Raw genomic sequence first — 21792 nt, forward strand, 5'->3', positions numbered from 1 at the left:
GACTATAACTGGGTAAATACTGCAATCTCTTTAGTTACTGTAACTGGGTAAATACTGCAATCTCATTGTGAATTATTTGCATTTCTCTGGTAGCTAACAATGTGTTGAATATAGTTTCAAGAGTCATGTGTTTTCTTTGATGTGCTGTCAAAAATCTTTTGTCCATTTTTTAAAAATTGAACTGTTTGCTTTTTACTAATGAGTGGTAAGATTTTTAAATATATTCTGGGCACAGTCTTTAATGGATATGTGTTTGACAAATTTTTTTTTCTAGTCTATACTTGTTTCATTCTCCTAACAATATCATACTAAAGAGCAAGTTTTATGTGTCATGTTTTGATAAAGTCCAATTTCTCAGGGATTTTTATGGTTCACACTTTATGAATGCTAAGAAACCTCTCCACATAAATAATTATAGTGCTGACAAATGCTCTTTACTATATGTTAAAATTAAAGTAAATAAAGTTTCATACCATTTGCTTATAATATACCAAGGAACTTCTATTTTTATATCACTTTACTGCTTAATAATAGGGTTGTCAAAGCCAATAAGCCTAAGAATACTTTTACGATCAATAGTTTTCGATTATGTTCAATCTGAATCTCCTGTACAACTTAAAAAATTTTAGTTATTTGCCTCTATATCAATTAATTCAGAATTCAAGATTCCAGACACATTGTGTATATTAAAAAGTTCCACAGGTGCTTTTCCCCCTAAAGAACTATTACTCAGCCTGGTGTGGTGGCAGCATATACTTGTAAATCAAGCTACTAAGGAGGCTATATCAGGATAACATGTTCAGTGCCAGGTTGGGCAACTCAGTAAGTCCCTGCCTCAAAATAAAAGCAATTTTAAAAGCTGGCGATATAGCTCAGTAGTTCAGTGGTAGAGTGCTTGCCTAGCATGCATGAGGTCCTGGATTCAAATCCCCAGTAGCACTAAAATAAATAAATAAGAATTTCACTAATTTTCTTGACAATATTATAATGTTTACATACATAATTTATCAAAAGATATAAATTATAAACAATATATGTATCTAACTCCCCAGTGCATGCAAAATTTGAAAATGTGTCAATAGAAAGGAAGTACATTTTCATTACAAGTTATATACAAAGCAACTATGAATCATCTACACAGAAACACATATAGCAACTATATATCAGGCAACAGAAGCATCACTGACATAAAGATCACTGGTAGTTACATACATGTATATTAACATTTAGTAGTCAAATTTTCATTATTCTAGAAATTGGCTTAAAAGTTGGCTTCAGAATAAGTCAACTTTCAAGAATAAAAGTTTGAGTTTAATGCTAACATTATTATATTCATTCATTACATTACATGGTAAGTGTATCCTCATTTTGTATATTATTATATTATTTATTCCTAAAATGTGGAAAGAAACAATAATTCCAGGAAGTGAAAATCTTACCTCTTTTACATTTGCATCATCAAAAAATACCCACTTGGAGCTCTTGGTATGAAAGGCAAAGGCACAATAATGTCTGCTGGTATAGCAGATCATACCAACAAGGTGAAGTTCACTTTTTTTGGCATTTTCATCAGTAACCCTATTAAAAAGCTGTTTAGCAAATTAATAAGGTACATTTAATATTATATCTTATAAAACAAAGAATATTTGATCAATCATGTATTTCACTTATGAAAAAAATTTGAATACATATTACCCTAATCCAATACAGTATTATGATATTATTACAAAGGCATCACTGATACTACATCATTGAATCACTACTTTTAAGTAGTCCATAGAAGTTTTAAGTGCCATAAAATGATTTCACAAATTAGCTCAGTAACACAGCATTTCCAGTAACACAAGACTGATGCATATACTTAAAATATGAGATAAATTACATATTCTTGATAATTCTTGAGTCACACATTTGAACATCCATAAAAAGGATCTAAATTTTAATTGTCTGAAATCTGAATTATAACGTAAACCAAAATATATTAAGAAAATAATAATAAAGCATATTGAGATCAATGCTATAGGTGAATATTAAATCTTAAATCTCTTTCTAGATTAATATTTATCATATAAATATGATATTATTATCATCATTCCAGATTGACAGTGCCTAAGAGAGTTTAGTTTGTAATCAAAAGCCATTACTTTATGTGAGAAAGGTATTCCCGTTAACTTGATTTGATTAAATTTGTGTTTATCATAGTACATGTGAATATTATTACTGCCTTTAAAAAAGTTTAGGTTTTGAAAACCAAAGTTAAATGTATCATGATATATAAAGATATTTTAGAGGAACTTAAAATAAAAGGAGAAAGAATGAAAACAGTACGATACCCCAGGAAGATAAAGATGTGTTGCAAGATTCCTAACAACATCTTCAGTTAAGTCAGAATGCTCGGAATCCCAGACTAAGCCAATTGTAACAATCTCTGGGCAGTTCATTAAAACACGGCGAATTTTTATTTTTTGGCCACAATTACTCTACAGGAAGACAGAAAAGGTAAGCTTTGAAAGATCAAAACAGACATGGCACAGACAAAATTTATAGTTTGTTATGTAATGATAGTCTTAGCATCTCTGAAATCTTTCAGTTTGTTAAAATTTACTTCTAACTAGCTGTTTGTCTTAATTATTGATTAAACAAGAAGTTTATTTTAAATCAAAGAATCTTGGATATTTCTGTTGATCTGTTAGAATAAGTATTCATCCAAGCAAAACAGAAAGCCCTTGAAGTCATTTACACTAGAAAAGAATTCAGTTTATTGTGTCTATTCAAAGAAAAAAAGAGAAACTTTAAATGATTCATTTTAGAACTTCAAAAATTTTAGTTATCATATGCTACCTTACATCTTTCACATACCCAAGAGATTTTAAAGAAATGTTGCTAAGATAAATAGCTCACATGGCATAAAGCTACCTAAAATAACTTTAAATAATAAATTCTTAAAATTAACTTTATATAGAATATTTACATGATAATTTTTAATACCTAGTCTTAACTTTACAAACAGAAGCATACTGACATTCTCCAAATTATACTTACAGGACATTTCCTATAATCATCTGTTGTATTTGCTGCTTGGAGTAATTCTGCAAACATTTCAGGTTTCAAGCGTTCATGTCTTTCCATCATTCTTTCAACTTCATTGCTACAAAAGAAAGAAGTAGCCTCAAATTCAGTGTCTGAACTTAAAACAGATCTAATAAATTACATATGAAAGATATTAAGTTGTCAATATAGGTGAGAATTACTTCTGTCTAAAAATATGATTTGTCAGAAAAACTGACCGTAAAGTTTCTATAAAGTGAAAAAATACTAAATTTGGCAGATATACAGTAAAAAGAAAATTAGGATAAGTATGGTATAAAATAGCATGAAATTTTATACTTTTGTCTGATACTATATGAATGAAGGCAAGATGCTCTATCTGGAGGTAATTCTAAGGCAATGGTTCCTTTATTTTTTTACTTAGTAAGTATGGACTTTCATTTCAACTCTGTCCTAACGTGAACAACAAAATTATATAAAGCTTCTGTCTCTGGCCCAAGGAAGCAAAGTTATCGATTTCACCTACAACATGGCCTTGTGTTGGCTAAACACAGAAGAAATAGCCAAACTTAAACCAAATATGTGCCTTTGTTCCTAGCATGGTTTCTAGTTATTTTATTAGAGACTATACAGTTCTAATATATGGGATAAGTGTGTCACTCTTTAGTCATCCTCCCTAAGTCATGTTTTCACATATCAAGGTATTAAATACAGTGCCTTCAAGCAACTATTTAAAAATTTTAAAAAGGAAATGTCAAAGCTGTAACATTCCTGCTAATTTCCATTTTGGATGTTCTGGTTCTGTTTAATAGTAAACTTTCCCAGATATAGTTGATAGTTGGCTTAAATAATTTACAAGTACTCAATAACCAAAACTAAGCCCTTCTAAAACTCTTCACAAGTATACTAGAATATAATAAATCTGATAAATTCATTTAAACTGCATATAATGGTTTTATAAAACCCACAATATGATAGTAGCTACCTAGACAAATTCTGAAGACAGATAAATCTGAATTTTAATTGTAATCCATCCACTTAACAGATTAACCTCATTAAACCCATTTCTTCTTCAATAAAAGAGTGTTTTTCTTAAGGTTAAAGCCAACAACTTACCTATAACCTGGAGTATAGTAAGCATTCAATAATTGATATTCAATTAATATTCTGATTGATATTCAATACCAATTACCAGTAAGAGAGTTAAAATTTTATAGTTTTCAATTGGTGGTCTGTCCTTGTTCAAATACCATCCTTCTTTACAACTATTATTTGACAGGAACTTAAGAGAAAATGTTTCTATAAACCAGTATTTCCCAATTTCATTTGTATGTGTAAGAAAAATACTAAACACACTCAAATAACCAGATAAACATTAAGAAACAGTATTATATTCAAGAAATTCAGGATTTAAATAATAGGAAATGGATGAACACGACATTCACTTTATGCACTGACAGAAATATTAATAGCATGTCACCTAAGTTTTGTACTGATACATTCTGATAATTATCAATCTATATTGTATCTTTCATATGAACATTTCTGGTAACATTTACAATCTTCATTTTTTATCATCTATCAAATCTTTATACTCTCAAATACCAGGAAAGTGTTGGAAAATATTCCATCTGTATTACATAACATCCAGGGATCGGTTTTGAATCCTTAACTAGCTAATGTCTCACGAACGGAGAGCTGATAAAGGGAAAGGGAAAGCAGGAAACCATGGCAAATTTTAATTTAAGATAAATGTTGAAGCATCAAATACAATCATGTAAGTGAGGATTATGTTTACATTTTTCTTTTCTTTTTTTTTTTTTCTGCTTACCCTAGCTTTTATCATGAAGGGACTCAATGGAGCTGACAGGAAGCATAGCTACGACAAAGGGAGCCATTTAACAAAAAACAAAGAAATCATTTTGCAGTTCAATTTACCACTGACTGTCATTTTAATCCTTCGCAGTTCAAAAACTTATAAAAATATTTCACTAAATTGTTCATATATAGGTTGAGCATCCTTGATCTGAAAATCAAAAATTTGAAATGAAACTTTTTGAGTGCCACATAACTCCACAAATAGAAAATCACAAACCTGACCTCATTGTGATGCAATGCAATCAAAATAAATGCAGGCAAACTAAACTTAATGCGTAAAGTTACCTTCAGGCCATATGTATAAGATGTACTCATATATGAGATCTAAATGAATTTCATGATTAGACTTTGGTCCCATTCCCAAGATATCTCATTATGTATAGATGCAAATAGTCCACAATCTGAAACCTGAAATAATTCAAATTCCAAGCATTCAGGATAAGGGATACTCAACCTGTATTAAGGCTAAATCACAAATATTATCTGAGATAAACATCTCTTACTATTTCTTAATGTAGCAGACAGGGCAAGGGGTAATTCATAGATGTTACAGTTTCACAGAATAAATGTTTAATGTGCTTAAATGTGTTAACATCTTTGTTAAATATGCTTTAATAGGTCCTTACCATAGGGCTGTTGTAGATATGTACCGCACAAATTCTGTAAAAGGTAGAGGATCTGATGATGCTCCACAGCTACGACACACACACTATAGGTAAAAACATATATTTAATCTATCAATCACAAAACATAAATATAATATCTAATAAAATAAGTAAGCCACTTCACCTGTTCATACAGAGTCATAGCAAACTTCTGGTGAGTGATACAAGACTTAGAGGTGCACAAGTCTGCATCTCTGCTTGGCACTATGTGAAAATGAATCCTCTCCAATATATTTTCCTAATTTAAAAAGAAAATAGAGAAATGAGTTGCTAATGTTTCAAAGAACACTTCAAAATACAACCCTTTCCAACTGAACATTTTCCAAAGTGAAAGTGTAGAAATGGCATACATATTATTAGTCTTTCAGCTTTCTTTAATCAGCACTTCAAATATTGTTCGATTATTCACCTTTAGTAGTGTCAGCTAAAAATAAATGTTTCATGAAACATCATAATACATTACTTAAATATTTAAAAATTCTTTAAAAATCCAACCCACAGTAACTGACATCTAGAATTTAATATTAGAAAATATAGTTTTCTATGTCCTTATATTCTTATGTTAAGAAAAAGCAGGTAACTTTTCCTAGATTTCTGGACATTTTATGAATTATCATTAGCATGTATTCACACATTTCATTTAAGTGAAAGTAAAACTATAAAGCAAATACATTGTGCAAAATATATGTTTTATGCAGTGGATCAATTATAAGTAGAAAAATAAGAAAAGTGTGTTTCATTATTGTGTGCACTGTTATTGGCACATTTTAATCATGCAGCAGTATGCTTGGCACTGAATTAGTCAAGGACTTTTCTATCTACCTAAGTCAGGAAACCATAAAGATGCTCACTAACAGCAAGATAAAAACATATTTATGTCAAATGAATTCTACAATCGTAAATTCTACAGAAACTCATGAAATTTATTGGAGTGGACTCCTCATATCTTACCTGATAAGTATGGCTTAGTTTGATCCTTGACTAAGCGATAGGATAAAATAGTTCTGAGTATGTCAGAAACTTGAACAAGGGCTGTTAAACAGAAATATAACAGACGTCGAGAAACAGAATGGAACTAACTCACTAGGAAAGAAAATTCAGAGAAAGCTGAGAGATAATTTTGAGGTTACCTGAAAAGGGGTTTAAATGTCAGAAGAAAAGCCTAGATCTGAATTAAACAAACATTAATCTGAAGAAATTTATATTAATCTGGCAGTCTTGGAATAAGAAAAAGTGGTGGTAGAGAAATAACATGGATAGAAAACCTTTAAAAGGATCTGTGCAGGAAGAATTTACAGAATTTGCAGAATAGAAAATGGACCAAGAGAAAAGAAATAGTTACATCTTAAATGCAGGTGACATTACCAACACATTTACTAATCAACATACATATTTCAGAAGCTATATAAGGTCTGCCCCTAATCAAAGAAATGCTCTACTTATTAATATTGTGGTAACAGAGCTGTGATTTTAATGTGGCAAATAGGTATCAGAACTATTGTCCCTGATAGCTGCCCAGCAAGATCTCCTTCTGACCCAAGAGAATCATCCCATGCAATGAGAAATATTGCTGCTGGAAATGTGTTGTATATGTAAGCCCCACGGAGGCAGAACACTGACTTAAATGATATAATATATACTTAGCAATGTTTTTTTTAAACAATAAATTTTAATATATTGTTGTAGCCTATCACTCAGTAAAACCTGAAGCAACACAAATAATCATAACCAAAAGTACAGCACAAAGCACAGATGGATTTAAATTGACCTCTGAAGAAGGGGTAAGACATGGATGCACTGACCCAGTCTGATACTTTTGCATTTTTACAAATTTTTGTTTTGTCTCAAAATATATGTATTTAAAGAATGAAAAAAAATGTTTTAGAGACGGATTATCAGAAATACTTACAAAGCACTCTGCAGCATCATCCATAAGGCCGAGCTGAAATCGCTGCTCATCTTTGAAGCTTTCTGCAAGAGCGTGCCTTATGTTATCCGAGGGAAGCGCTTTTTCCCGACTGTGCTGAAACTGTGCAAATATTGTCTGCAAAACAAAAGCATAACAGTAAGTTTAATGCCAAAAACTTTAAGTACACTTTGCAATAATTTCATTATAACACAGAGAGGTTCAAAACACATACTTAGAAACCAATATAGAACAGTCTTTTGCTCTAAAATTCCATATAAAAATCCATTATTTGTGTCAGTAAACGTAGAAATGGTGGTAGTGGCTTCTAACTCAAATGTTAAAGTGCATGTATGTTAGACATGAATGGTTCTTAGAACCACCCTGAGAGATTCTGATCTCTCAGGATGAGGTGTCATCTATTTCTCTCACCCTGAGGTGTCATCTATTTCTAAACTGTTCTGCAGATGATTCTGATAAAAGTTGTTTAAGGAACAAAGTTTAAGATTAAAATCATGCTAACCAAAAATAAAAATACAATCACATAAAATGATAGGAATTCACTCGTCTTTTTAAAAAGAAAGTTAGTTAATCTAAATGGCCTTTTGTTTGTTTCTTCTCCTGGGAACTTATGTAAACTTCAGAAAATAAATTGGTTTAAAAAACAAAAGTTCAGAAAATATTAACAGAATGACAATTTCTCACTATGATTATACTAAAGTTGGTTTTTAAAAAATGTAAATGTACATTTTACAAGGAGAGCTGGGAGAGTTAATAATTATTTTTAATCATTTTGAGAATCCCACCCACCCCAGTTAACTACTTTTCTCATTTAGAGAGTTTTTTAACCTAAGTCAAAGAAACCATGGAAACATCATTTAAGAGCATGAGATTGTAGGTGTTAACTCAAGTTCCATTTTTCTTGCTGAATTTAAACACAAAAGAAATTGAGTTTTCTGTGATGGCACATAACTGTAATCCCAGTTTACCACACTGAGACAGGAGAATCACAAGTTTGAGGCTAGCCTGGGCAACTTCATGAGATCCTGTCTCAAAATAAAATAAAATAAAAGGACTTGGGACATAGCTCAGTGGTGCAGCACTTGCCTCACATGCAAGGGGCTCTGGGCTCAATCCCCAGTACAAAGATAAACAAAGCTTTTTATTAGGTTAGTTTTAGCAACAATCATGGAGAAGAGAATAGGGGAAAAAAGGAAAGATTTTCTACAACATACCACCTAAGAATTGTTCATGTTCTTTAGTCCAAGGGGTTGTATCATCTCAAAAAAAAAAAAAAAAGTTTTTCAAGGCCAACACATAGCGAGCTAGGAAACTATTTCAAGAATCTGTTCCTCTACTGCAAAAATTTTAATTTATAAATAAGAATTAAAAAATAAAATGCCAAGTAAAGCTGGATAGGAATGATAGGAATTCACTATCCTTTTTTTAAAGTTAAGAAAGTATAATTATTTTACCCATTACAATAGTTAAAATGATTATTATGAAAAGGTGAAAATACTACAGATTTCATCTATTTAAGTAATTAGCTTCTGCAGGCAATGTTTAAGATATTGAACCTACCCAAGACTACTCATTCAACACCTATTCCTCACTTGCCTGGTCTATGTCAGGCATTGTTCTACACTAGAAAACAGTGACCTTGCCCATTCTTCTTACATTCTAGTACAGTAATGAGAAGGCAAATAAGTGATTATATAATATGCCAGAATGTGATAAGATAAAGACAGATAAAGAATACAACATAAGAGAAAAATACAGCAGTACAATGGGGTTCTGAATGCTGGGGGAAGGTCAGAGAGACGCAGCAACTTACCTTTTACCTAGTGAGGAAAGGCCTCAGTGACACAAAAAGCAACATTTGAGAAGAAGCATAAAGGTGCTAACCCTGAGGACCTTGGGAGGAAAAGTCCTCTAGACAAAAGGAGTGACAAAGAAAAGCCTTGGAGATGGGAGCCAGTTCTGAGAAACAGAGGCCAGTTTGAAGTACAGTGCACATATGTGTGAGGTGCTGGTGGGAGTAAATGATACAGGGTTATGAAAATGTCAGGCCAAGACTAAGGAATTGAACCATACTGGTTTTTACAACTGGACAAACCACTCAAAATTTACCGTCCACAGTAAATTAAATAAAATGTGATCTTGTAATTTGACCTAGGTTCATTTTTCCGTCCTCTGACAATAACATTATTCTACCATGTTCAGAAAATTTTCCACTTTTGTTAATCCATTCAAACAGCCTTTATAGGAACATAAAGAAATTAAGGTATGTAAATTCTTAAAAATTTTCCTATATATATATGAGTATGTTCATTAACAACATTTCAGAATGTGGAAGAATAAAAACATTTATCTTTTAAATGTGCTAATCAAATCTTAACTTCTCAGGCAAAAGATTTTCAGTGACAAAAATGGGCTGTTAATATATACTACACATCCTGTTTCTGCCCTTGTCTCCCTTAGCTCAGTAACCACAAGGGTCTAGTTCAAACAGATTATATCACTCCTCCAATTTAAAAAAATCCCAGAACTTCCTAAATTACTCAGAGAAAAAGCCAAGATTGTTACGAAGGCCCATAAAGCCGTATACAATCTGAACTCCTATTCTAGTTATTTACTGTCTTGTAATACACTAGCCCAAAACTTAGTTACTAAAAAACACTCTTCACTCTTGAGTATGAATCTGGAGTTTGGACAGGATGGCTCACCTCTGTTTGACCTGAGTCATCTGAGAAGTTGTGAATGCTGGGACCTGGTCTAATAGCTGATGCTAACTACTGAATGGAACCTCTGCACTAGCTATGTCTACAATGCCAATGTGGCCTTTCCACATAGCTTCGTGGCTTTCTCACAGCCTGCTGGCTCCCTTCCAAGAACAAGCACCCCCAAGGGACAGAGCAGGCAGAGAGTTCTATTATCTTTTCTAATCTAACCTGACTTCAGATGTCTTGCAAAATCAGTTCTGTCACATTCTTGTTGATAGGAAATCAGTCACTGAGGCCCATGTTCTAAGGTAGCCCATGTTCAGGGAACTACTTTAGATAGGGAAAAAAATGCAAAATTATATGGGGACACGTTTTCAAGCTATCATGACTCCCATTATCTCTGAGTTCATCTCTTGAATAGTTTTTAGCACTCGTGTTTCTCCAGGGTTCCTTGCGATGTCTCATCTGCTCCCACCTCAAAGCCTCTGAGATTGTTTCTGTCTGCCTGGAAGCTCCCCCACCACACAGCCTTTTACTCACTCCCTCACCTCTTCCAAGTCTTGAGTAAAGTGTCACTTTCCCAGTAAGGCTTCTTTGGCCATCAACATACCCTGGTCTCTTTCTCCGACTTATTTTTCTTCTAACATGTAACATACTCCACATGCTGCTTATTTATTGTTTTCTCCCTACCAGAGTGTAAGTACTATGGAGATTTTTAGTTGTTTTGTTCACTGTAGTACCCTCAGTATCCACAGCAATACTCTGAACATAGTGGTAGCTCAAAAGCACTTGTTAAATAAAGAATTATTTCAAAATAATGAAAAGTGAGATATTCCTAACAGTTTTATACTACTTAGATGATTATTGTATAATTGCTCTAATGAAAAAGAAAAAAATAAAAACACAAGGTGAATAAATCACATATTAAGAATTTATCTACAAAACTATAAATCACTTGACAACGAACTTCAACTATAAAGAAATTAACCAAATATGTCAAGTATCAAAATTACATTTTTGAAGCAATAATAATTCTTGACAACTATGAAAAGTTTACCTTCAACGCACAAAATATGCAGGCTTCTCCCTGACAAACGTGTCCAGTCAGAACCCGCAAGCTTCGTCGGAATATATCCAATTGCCATAAAACCTTAAAAACAGATTTGAAGGAAGAAGGCAATGAGATTTTTCTCACTATAAGACATTTAGATATTTTTAAAATTGCACAAGGTTAATAAGTACTTTCTTTCAATCTCTTATACATAATCAGATATACACAATCACTAGAAACAGTAGCAAGCGTAAAACTACTATATACATGATATGTATATATAAAAGATGGGTCCAGAAGATATTCTTATTGACTCACATTAAAAACCATTACAGGCACAGAGGAAGGAAAAACAAACTCCTCAGTTAAGTATCTAACATGAAGAAGAAATATGGGATACTTGGGATAATGAAGGACTTGGCAGAGACACAAAAGAAGTGATTAGAATACTTGGACAAACTGAAATCTAGGGAGGAAATATAATTAGACTTTAAAGGTAGGCTGTACTAAATAGAGGACAGCATGTTATGGCAAGAAAAAAGGGTGACCAGATGAATGTGTGGTCCCTAGATACTGAATGAGAGTGGGTATCGGTGCAGTAATGAAGGTGCAGCACATGAAGCACCAGTAGGTAAGGAATAATCTGAAAATACACGCTGCAATTAGTCTTTAATCACCTGCTACTAAAAGACAAAGATAAATCAAACAAACAAAAAAAACTATAACTGTTGAAATCAATCAGTCCAGTACCTAAAAATCATTCTGGAAAACATGAACTCTATACAATGAGATAATAATAGTCCTGCCCAATATAATTCTTATAAAGATTAAATAATACATGGTAATATGTAAAGTGTTTAGCGCAGGACTGCCATATAATTAGGCATATAGTGAGTATCAGAGGGTATTGCAACAAACAAGTAAGATCTTTAAGTTTCCCTGTATCTTTTAGTCATTTCCTCAAATACATAACTTAAAAAATTCATTTATGAACTCTCATTTCTGCCAACTGAAAACAAGATTTTAGTGAAAGGTTAGTAAAAATAAATTGATCTTAAGATTTTCTATATTTTCAACTTCTCAATAACCAAAGGGCATTAGAGAATTTCTCTTTTAAAACTGCTTTTTCTTCAAGCATAATAGGATCTATTTATTTAGCATAAATAACTCAGTGCTTAACAAAGCAAATGTTTAGTAACTGCCTCGTACATCATCTCTTATCATACCATAAAAAATACCACACTGAAATTCATTTTTCCAGCAAAGACCAAGGTGAATGACAGCAGGACCTCAGACGCAGCGCAGAAGTGAGGCCAAAGGCGCCCCTCCAGAGGCAGGCTGCCTGGTCTAGTTCGGCTTTACTCTTCACCCATGCTTGCACGACACGGGCAAAGCGTTTCCTCAGACTACATTCTCAGTAAACTGATGATAAATCGCGCCTACTGCTGAGTTGTTGTAGGGTTCAACTAAATCTGATGTGCAATGTTCAGACAGGTGTCTAGCGCATATAACTTTGTTCTAATCCTTAGAATTCAATGCTACATTAATATGTCAAACCTACTTAACTGTACTGCTTTCCAGATACAGGTTAAAAATATTCAGCTAGCAGGCTACCTTTTATAACTTGTTTATGAAGTTAATGAAGTCTTTCAAATATAACTAATGTTTTCTGGGAACAGAAAAATTTTGAAGTTACACTAGAACAAACTACAGGAAAAATATTTTATGTGATTTTTAAAAATTTGTCTGTACATTATTCATCACAATAATGTAGCAAATCCCTATTGTAAAATAATTAATTTTAATTATGGCTAATCATTATCTTATTTCATTTTAAAAGTTTATTACATTCTACCACTTATTTAAATATTAAAATCTATGCTAGCTATTGGATTATTAGTTGATGTATACTACTTAATTTGATTATGCATACTACAAATCACTTGTGCACACATTTAATAAAGAAAAATAAATCTCTTACCACATTCTTCATTTCAAAATAATATAACTTAAAAATTAAGTAATCAAAAAGGCATATAATTTCATTGTTTCTACTTATATTATTTTAAGAAGGTCTGCTTTTACTAATTTCTTACAAGATCTATTACACAATATATTTCTTAGCAGTTTTTTTTAAAATTCATCAAATTGCATATTAACATTTGTATTCTGAATTTTAAAAAATGAAATCAGGCCTTTTCTGACATAAAGTCTATTCGAATCGTACTGTCACTGAGGATTGGCTTTACAAATCAACTTATACAGATATCATAACCCTAGAGCCCAGAAGATGCCCCTAGAGCTACTCTGCAGAAGTACTACACAGAGATAGCACCATGGATCTGCACAGTGCCTCCTTTGAATATTTGAATATTCCAGCAAGCAGCATGAGGAAACCACTGAAGGCCAGGGAAAGAAATGTCCAAAAGGATTTAGAGAAAATAATGCCCAGAGCCTCACACAGGCCTATTTCTAGCAGCAAAAGTGGAAAACTTTAAAATTCACAGAGCATGGCCTAAAAAAAGTCTCAAGAGAAATTAACCACAGAATAAATACAACTTTCTCCTCCCTAATAAACTTTAAGAGTAAAGCAATCAAACTGTTTCCAAATAAATTAACTTTATCCCAAAACAAAGTTCAAGATTGTTATTAGGAATGAAAGATCTCTCTAATGCAACAAGGTAAAATTTGCCTGACATCTAATAAAAAATTACCAGGCATTAAAGAAAAAAGTAAATATTGCAACTTTATTTCATACAATTAAGAGGCTAGAGGTAAGACGGAGACATTAGTATTAAGTAGAGACGTGTGTTAAGACTCACGTCAAAATTCTAGAGATGAAAAAAATTCTAGAGATGAAAACTACAATATCTAAAATGAAGAATACACAATGCAAAGAAAAAGATTAATGAACTTTGAAGACAGAAATAGAAGCAACCTACACAAAATGAAACAAAACAAAAGACTGAAAAAAAAGGAAGAGAGCGTTAGTGAGCAATAGGACATTAAACAGCCAACTATATATGAAACTAAAGTCTTCCAAAGGCGAAGAAAGACAAGTTACTTGGAGAAATAATAGTCAAATAATTTTGAAATTTGATTAAAATTCTAAGCTTGCAGAACCAATATGCTCAACAAACCCAAACAACAGACATGAAGAAAACTATGTCAAGACACATCATAGTTAAATTACTTTAAACCAAATTTTACTTCAGAGATAATCTTAAAAGCAGCCATAGAAAAAGAACACATTATATACAGAAAAACAAAGATCATAATGATAGATTTTTATTAGAAATAATGCCAGCTAAAACACAGAGAAGCAAAATCTTTAAAATACAAAAAAAGACAAATGTCAATTTAGGCTGTTTGAATGTTTGAAAATATCTTTCAAAATCAAAAGTGAGGGCTGGGGATATCATATAGCTCAGCAGTGTAGCAACTGCCTGGCAAGTGTGAGGCCCTGAGTTCAATTCGCGGTACAAAAAAAAAGGTGAAATACAGACTTTTTTTCAGACATACAAAAGCTGAAAGAATTCATCATTGACAGGCCAGTAGAAAGAGGAGAAAAGCAGAAGGAAAGGATGTGTGGTAGAAATGTAGATCTATAAACAGGAGTGCTTAGTATATACAGAACTATGCAGAAAAGTATAGACTTCAGAGTAAAGCTCAATGCAATGTTTATTTAAATAAAAAAGCACTATCATAGGAATATTTCTACTTTCTTTATTATGAAAGTTTCCTTACGGTGAATTTTCTCCTGTCACAATATGCTTTTTGTCTCCCTACATTATGGACAGTATTCTGAGAGCTAAAGAAAATGACAGAAACAGAGGGGAAAATGTAAAAGTGAAAAAGAGTAAGAAAAGAGCTGATACAATAGAAATCCTTTCTTACAGCCTGATTCAATCAAAGGCATTTAATTCCAGGTCTTGTGGTACTTAATATGTCCTTATATCCAGTGCCAGTAAATAAATATATTATTCTTTTTTCCTCATACTTAATAGCAGGGCAATTTTTGAGCTAGGGCAGAACACTCACTGCCATAGGAGTCTCCAAAGTAAATTAGATTCAATGCTTTCCTTATACAGTGGTGCCTCTGTGCTTTTGCGGGAAAGATGGCCACAGTCGTGTTTGTCACCCAATGCAGAGTTTGCAAACAAAAGCAACATTTTGCCATATGTTTCTGTTTGTGGAACAAATTGTTTGCAAACAAAAAATGTTCATGAACAAAGGTACCACTGTACCAATTACTTCTCTTTCCCTGAGTGAATTAAAGAACTTCCAAGTATAGTCCAAGAAGAGACCAACCGAGACATATAAGCATTTGATGTATTCTAGATGTGTTTATTTATAAAATACATTAAGCAATATTTCTCTGTTTCCTCTTGTTTTTAGAAGAAAAATTCTAGAGTTGCCAGATAAAAACCATATTACACATAAGAAAGCTACTTAGCTAAGACAGAAAAATACGTTAAACTACATTTGAAACTAAAAGAAGTTTTGCAAAAATGGAAGCAAATGGATTAACCTTCCATTTAATCAAAAGAGTGGTGCTCTAATGATGATTACAGAGGTGATTTAAGGGCCACAGTGAGAGGTGAAGGGAGTTTGGGCACCATTATTAAAAATAATGAAAAATAAGAATAATTACTATTCTAGATTCTTATTTTAACCAAGGGGCTTGCTTCTTGTTGTTCTATCTACTGAGAACTGCACCACATTTATTTTTATTTTATTCAATTTGGTTTTTGTTTTTCTTAAGGAGAGGGATTACCCAATAAAAGGTTTCCATATTTTAAAAACATTCTTAATTTACTAAATATTTAAGTAAAAAGTTCTCATATCAGAGTAATACATCATCCTGTTGATGAAAACACCATTTCCATTTATTATAAAAACTAAAATGTCCAGCCAAAATGCTTGTTACCATTAAAAGTCATATTAAAAGTCATTCCATTTAATAACTTTGTTCATAATTTAGTAATTAAAGAAGCATTAAACAAGGTATTTCCTGAAAAGTACTTTTTAAAAATGTAGTTAAATAATTATGGTCTCACCTGTATGGCACTATTAAGGAAACAGCTGTTTTGTCCTGGTTCATTCAACAAGCCTTTGGTAGGGGCTAATGATAGCATACTTCCAGGTTGGTAAGCTTTCCCAAGGTTGCCACCAGGTTTCCGTAAGAATTTTACCCAGGCCATCTTCAAACAACTTTGTTTGCATTAAAGCTAAGAACTGAATGTGTATGTTATATTTCTGATGACAAAACAGATGATGTCTTGGATTTGCCACTTAAATTCACAACAGTTTGTTATAAGCATGTAAGCTTTCAAGTCCATATCTTTCCTAATGAAATAAATTTTTGAGGACTTTGACAAGTAAAAATGGGGTAAGTAAACATTGAAGGTCTGAAAGCTAAAAAGAAATTTAAAAGAACCTTTTTTTAAAAAAAACAAGGCCTTAAAGACTTTTATATGTTAAATTTTATGAGTTGTACACATTAAAATGTAAAAGGGTTTTTTTTTAAGTTGCAAAAAATAGCACTGATAAACAAATTTCTTTCATGTACAAGTCAGTTGTCTTGATGCATTAAAAAATACAAATGGATGATAGAAAAAGATGTAGAGTTGGCATCTGGCATGATTCCTTTAGTCATTTTCTTTATGCTTTTCTAATAAAAAAGAATTCTATTTCTTTCCCAGGTGAAGTTATCACATGTGACTCCATATGTCATATCAATGTGACTTCAAGGCAAATCTACAAGAAAAGAAAAGAAATGTTTAAAAATAAACATTAGTTTAAAAATAAACCTAGTCAGGAAAATTTCTATTTTACAATTTGAACACAAATATTGACAATAGAACTAAAATTTATCATAAAAAGGATTAGAACTGATAACATTCTAAGATATTAAAATGAGAATATTTCATCACTTAATTTTTTTTGGATGTTAACATTACATTAATCACTTCCTATCACAAATTTCAGTGTTCAAAGGAAGGGTTAATAAGGAAAATATTGCACAAAAAAAGAAACCTAGTATTAAATTAGGTCTCGGGTGGTATCCCATATCTGTCAACTTAAACTGCTTTATTAAACAAATATGCATATGTGTATATATACTATAGACTATGTTATCTACCTTTTACACAGAATCATATTTTTTCCAAGGAAGTCAGTAGATTTCATGTAAATTAACATGTGTAACAACTCCAAAGGAACCTTTAATTGATAAGCAGATCTTAGTGAATTAAAGTAAATTTCCATCTTTTTACAAATGCATGCTCTGCCTTAATGGACTTCAAATGTTAAATTTCTGAATTTAAAATAATCAAATATTACTAACAAAGTTGTATTTTATCAACTGAATTTTGTTCCTACATTCTTTCATTCAACAAACACTTAGTAAGCATTTGCTTACTATACCCACCAGGTATTGTAAGTAACATAATGAAGACAATACCACTTACATCATACCACAATACATTGTAGAGTGTACAAGGAGGTTCTATGTGCTAAGTGCTAACAGAAAAACAATGTAAGGAAGCAGGATGGGAAGTATATACAATGTAGGATGGCCTTCACTTGTCAACAGGTTACTCAGGGAAGGCCTCACTGGGAAGGTTACATCTGCACCAAGATTTGAAGGAGGTAAAGAAACCAAGTGAGGGAAGGAACTCCAGGTAGACTGAGGAGAAACTTAAAAAATACCGAAGTTGGTGGATACATGGCATGCTGGAGGAATAGTAAGAAGCCCAATGTGGCAAGGGAAATTTAATAAGGAGCCAGGTAGATGAAGTGAAAGGACAAGAGAGAGATTACACCGGGTCTTGTAAGCCCCTTGGTTTTAAACTCTTGCTTAAAAGTTACTGAGTTTCATTTTCAAGCACAAAAAGACAAGACACAGAACAGCACAGGTCAGTTCAATATCACTGATCAAATACAAGACAGCAAAGCACTAAAGAACAAAAAAGAAAATCATCAGTCTCTAAAAAATTAAAGTCAAGAGCCTACTCTTTAGCTGCCTTGTTTAAGATATATTCTTGTCATCTCTGATGAGAACTTCTTTACCTTGCAAATGGGGACAACAATAACAACTCTGTTTAATGAAGGTTAAATATTCTGAGAATTATAAAATATTATTGGTTATTTTCTTCTCTCTATTTTAATCACCAATTCATAACTCCTCTCAGAGTGATCTAAATGATCCTGAAACCTTTCACACATATTGTTTTTAATAAATTTAGTCATGTTTTACAACATTAAGTAAACTCTATATTGGCAGTAAATTCCTATTTTTAATGAAATCATCCTCTTCCCAATGAGAAATGTAATTGTGTTGTATACCTACAATGTACCAATAAAAGAATTTAATAAAAAAAAAAGAAATCATCCTCTTAAAATGATGCACTTTCAACACTTACTAGGCATCAAATCTGTACTATGAACCATTCTAAAATATTACAAAACAATTACTATCATTAAAGAATTTAGTTTGGTGAGTGGCATAGACACAAACAGATAACTTAAAAATATCATGGCTCCTATTCCTTTACAAACTAGTATGTGCTCCTGATTGCCTCGATCCAACCCAGTTCTGAAAATTACACAAAGGAAAAGTAGTCTGATGAGAAACCAGGAGTATACTGAGGACACCGAAGTTCACTCGCTTCTAGAGTGGGAGAGAAACAGCAGCAAAGAGATGGAGGGAGCCCAACGTTCAACTGGGAAATCTCTTCCCAGCTGTGAGCTTTTCCACTCCTTACAGAGCTCTGGGCAGAGAATTCCCACCCTACACAATGCAATGAGACAGAAAAGCACTGCTCCCAGTACCATCTGGAGATCAGTTCTGCAGGAAAACACTAGAGCACAACCAGTTTCAGAAGTGTTGAAAGTACAGGTCATCTGTAGGCTCCTTAGTGTTCTGGCCTCACCTGTTCTACCCAGAGACAGACCTGGAAAAGACAGGAAGGGCTACAGGAAATTCTTTTCTGGAACCAACTTTCAAACCGCATCACCCCAAATCAGGCCCTTACATCCCACTTTCACACCCTGAAGTCAGATGGAGACAGACCACTTAGAGCCTCATCCTTATGTTCCTCCCAGGTAAAATATTCCTAGCTTAGAAGTTGGTTCTCCTGAGGAAAATATAACCAGGACAGTATAAGCACTTTGACAGAAAAAAAGCACTCTGATGAACCCAACAATATAAACCACAGGAAACAGGAGGAATAAAGAGAACACAAATTTAAAATAAACATAAATAGCTGAGAATATGTGTAGATTTTTAAAACACTGTTAATATTAAAAAAGAAATCCAAAGACCAGTAACTAGCAAATTGCATAGGGGGAAAGAAGATGGTACTAGCAAGTAATAAATTTAGGTCAAGAAATCATGCAAAGCACTAAAAAAAAAGAAAGACAAAACATAAATATGTTTTAGGAGCAAAGAGGCATGGATGAAATCTAAAAGTGTCAATATCTATCTCTCAAGATATCTATAAAGACAAGAAACAAAGTAAACTGAGTAATATACAAACTGAGTAAATATAAAGTAAACTGAGTAAATAAAACTGAGTAAATATATTTACAGTGGCTGAGTGATTTGTGTAAAGTTCTGAGTTCTATCCCCAGCACCACCAAAAAAAAAAAGAAGAGAGAGAGAGAGAAAAAAGAAAAAGAAATCAACCGATAACAAATGCTGGAGGGGTTGTGGGGAGAAAGGCACCCTTCTTCATTGTTGGTAGGAGTGCAGACTGGTCCAACCACTGTGGAAATCAATATGGAGATACCTCAAAGAACTAGGACTGGAAGTTCCATTTGACCCAGCTATTCCTCTGCAGGGTATCTTCCCAAAGAATTAAAAGAATCATACCACAGTGATATATGCTCATCTATGTTTATAGCGGCACAGTTTGTAATAGCTAAAACTTGGAAACAGCCTAATTCCCCATCAGCTGGAGACTGGATAAAGAAAGTGTGGGTTTTTTTTAATAAAATGGAGTACAACTCAGCCATAAGAAGCAAGAAACTAGAGACATTTATAGCTAAGTGGATGCACACTGAGGCCTTACTCTTAAGTGAAATAAATAGGACACACATGTGTAAATACTTTCTCTGGTGTGAAAAACTAAAAGTGTAAATAAGGATCAAAATGTATAATTGATATTGTAAAATAGGAAGAAAAGGTCTACAGGAGTAGGGGAAGTGGAGGGGTAGGGGAAAGGAAAGAAGGGAAAAGAAAAAATATGAGAAAAGGAAAAACATGGAAACAAAGTCTTTGTAAACGGGGAAGGGTGGAGGGGGTGAAGGGAGGGGAGGGGAATAGGGAAAAAAAATAAGAACCAAGATACATCATGTAAAGGTACAAGAGCCCAATGATGAATGTAACTGTATTGTATACCTAAAATGTACCAGTAAACTTAATAGAAAAGAAAAGAAAAAGTAAGAAAGAAAGTTATTTCCTAGAATTAGGTGGAAAAAGTCACAGCAAACAAATAATTTAAAATCTAAACAATGTGGGGAAGGAGAGGACAGAAATTGTCAAACGTTAAACAAGAAAAAAAGAAAACAAATCCAAAACTAATTTATGGGTGTTTTATTTTGTTGCAAAAACTAGTACAAGGACATAACCTTCACAAGCCTGATGAACAAAAAACAGGAATATAAACACTAATGAAATCGGTAAAGGGTAAGCGATCGTAGATACATCAGCAACCAATAACTGGAAAAGTATGCCACCTAAGACTTATAGAAGTAACTTGGAAAAATCTAAAGGAATCACTAACTTCCTAGCGAAATACAAATTACTAACAATAATCCAAGAAAAAGTACAGAACTTCAAAAAACTAACTAGTTGAGGAGAAAATGGCAGAGACGGACACTCTCCTGCTCAAAATAACATCTGGAGCAGACAGGCTCTGAGTTAAATTTTTATCTAAACTTCAAAGAACTGTTAATTTTAGTGTTAAATTATTGCAGGCCACAGGGAAATAAAATATGAAGTAACTCCAAATCATTTCATGGAGCTAACATAATCTTAATATCAAAACACATAAACCACAGACCAATGGGACAGATGATTATAGATGCAAAAAAATTACAAAACACTAGCAAATAAAATATACCTCAGGATCAAGAAAATAACACACTATTGAAAAAGTAATAACAAGTAGAGTTGATTCCAGGAATGCAAATGTGATTCTACATTTATTCCTTTAATAAACATTAGGGAGGCTGTGCAAAAAACAGCTAACAGCATTATTCATAATAGCTCAAAGGTGGAAACAACTCAAATGTTCATTAACTTATGAATGATGAACAGATAAATGAAATGTAACACACACACAGGAATATTATTTACCTATAAAAGTAAGTACTAACATATGCTACAACATGGATAAGTACTGAAAACACTACGCTAAGTGAAAGAAGCTAGTCACAAGACCATAAACTATAAAACCATAAACTATAAGACCATAAACTATACCAGTTCACCCATATGAAATATCCAGAACC

At 32.7% G+C, this 21792-nt stretch overlaps 1 protein-coding gene across 4 annotated transcripts in view; it reads right to left on the reverse strand.

Moving 5' to 3' along the window:
• Positions 1–21792, reverse strand: part of LOC147821786 (ubiquitin carboxyl-terminal hydrolase 53-like) — a 70479-nt gene that overhangs the window by 35806 nt on the left and 12881 nt on the right. For 3 of the 4 annotated variants that reach the window (XM_087199236.1, XM_087199238.1, XM_087199239.1), the window contains exons 2-9: positions 16332–17031; positions 11278–11370; positions 7501–7635; positions 5716–5829; positions 5553–5635; positions 3043–3148; positions 2334–2480; positions 1440–1589 (exon numbers count right to left, since the gene is read on the reverse strand). In XM_087199236.1, coding sequence (XP_087055362.1) covers positions 1440–1589; positions 2334–2480; positions 3043–3148; positions 5553–5635; positions 5716–5829; positions 7501–7635; positions 11278–11370; positions 16332–16475 — 972 coding nt within the window. In that variant the 5' untranslated portion in view covers positions 16476–17031. The remainder of the gene's footprint in view (positions 1–1439; positions 1590–2333; positions 2481–3042; positions 3149–5552; positions 5636–5715; positions 5830–7500; positions 7636–11277; positions 11371–16331; positions 17032–21792) is intronic. The other variant, XM_087199237.1, reaches the window with a different exon arrangement.

The sequence above is a fragment of the Heterocephalus glaber genome, unplaced genomic scaffold (assembly GCF_053883595.1).
Source record: "Heterocephalus glaber isolate CG9 unplaced genomic scaffold, H.glaber_assembly_v1.0 deba00001690, whole genome shotgun sequence".
Lineage (NCBI taxonomy): Eukaryota > Metazoa > Chordata > Mammalia > Rodentia > Bathyergidae > Heterocephalus > Heterocephalus glaber.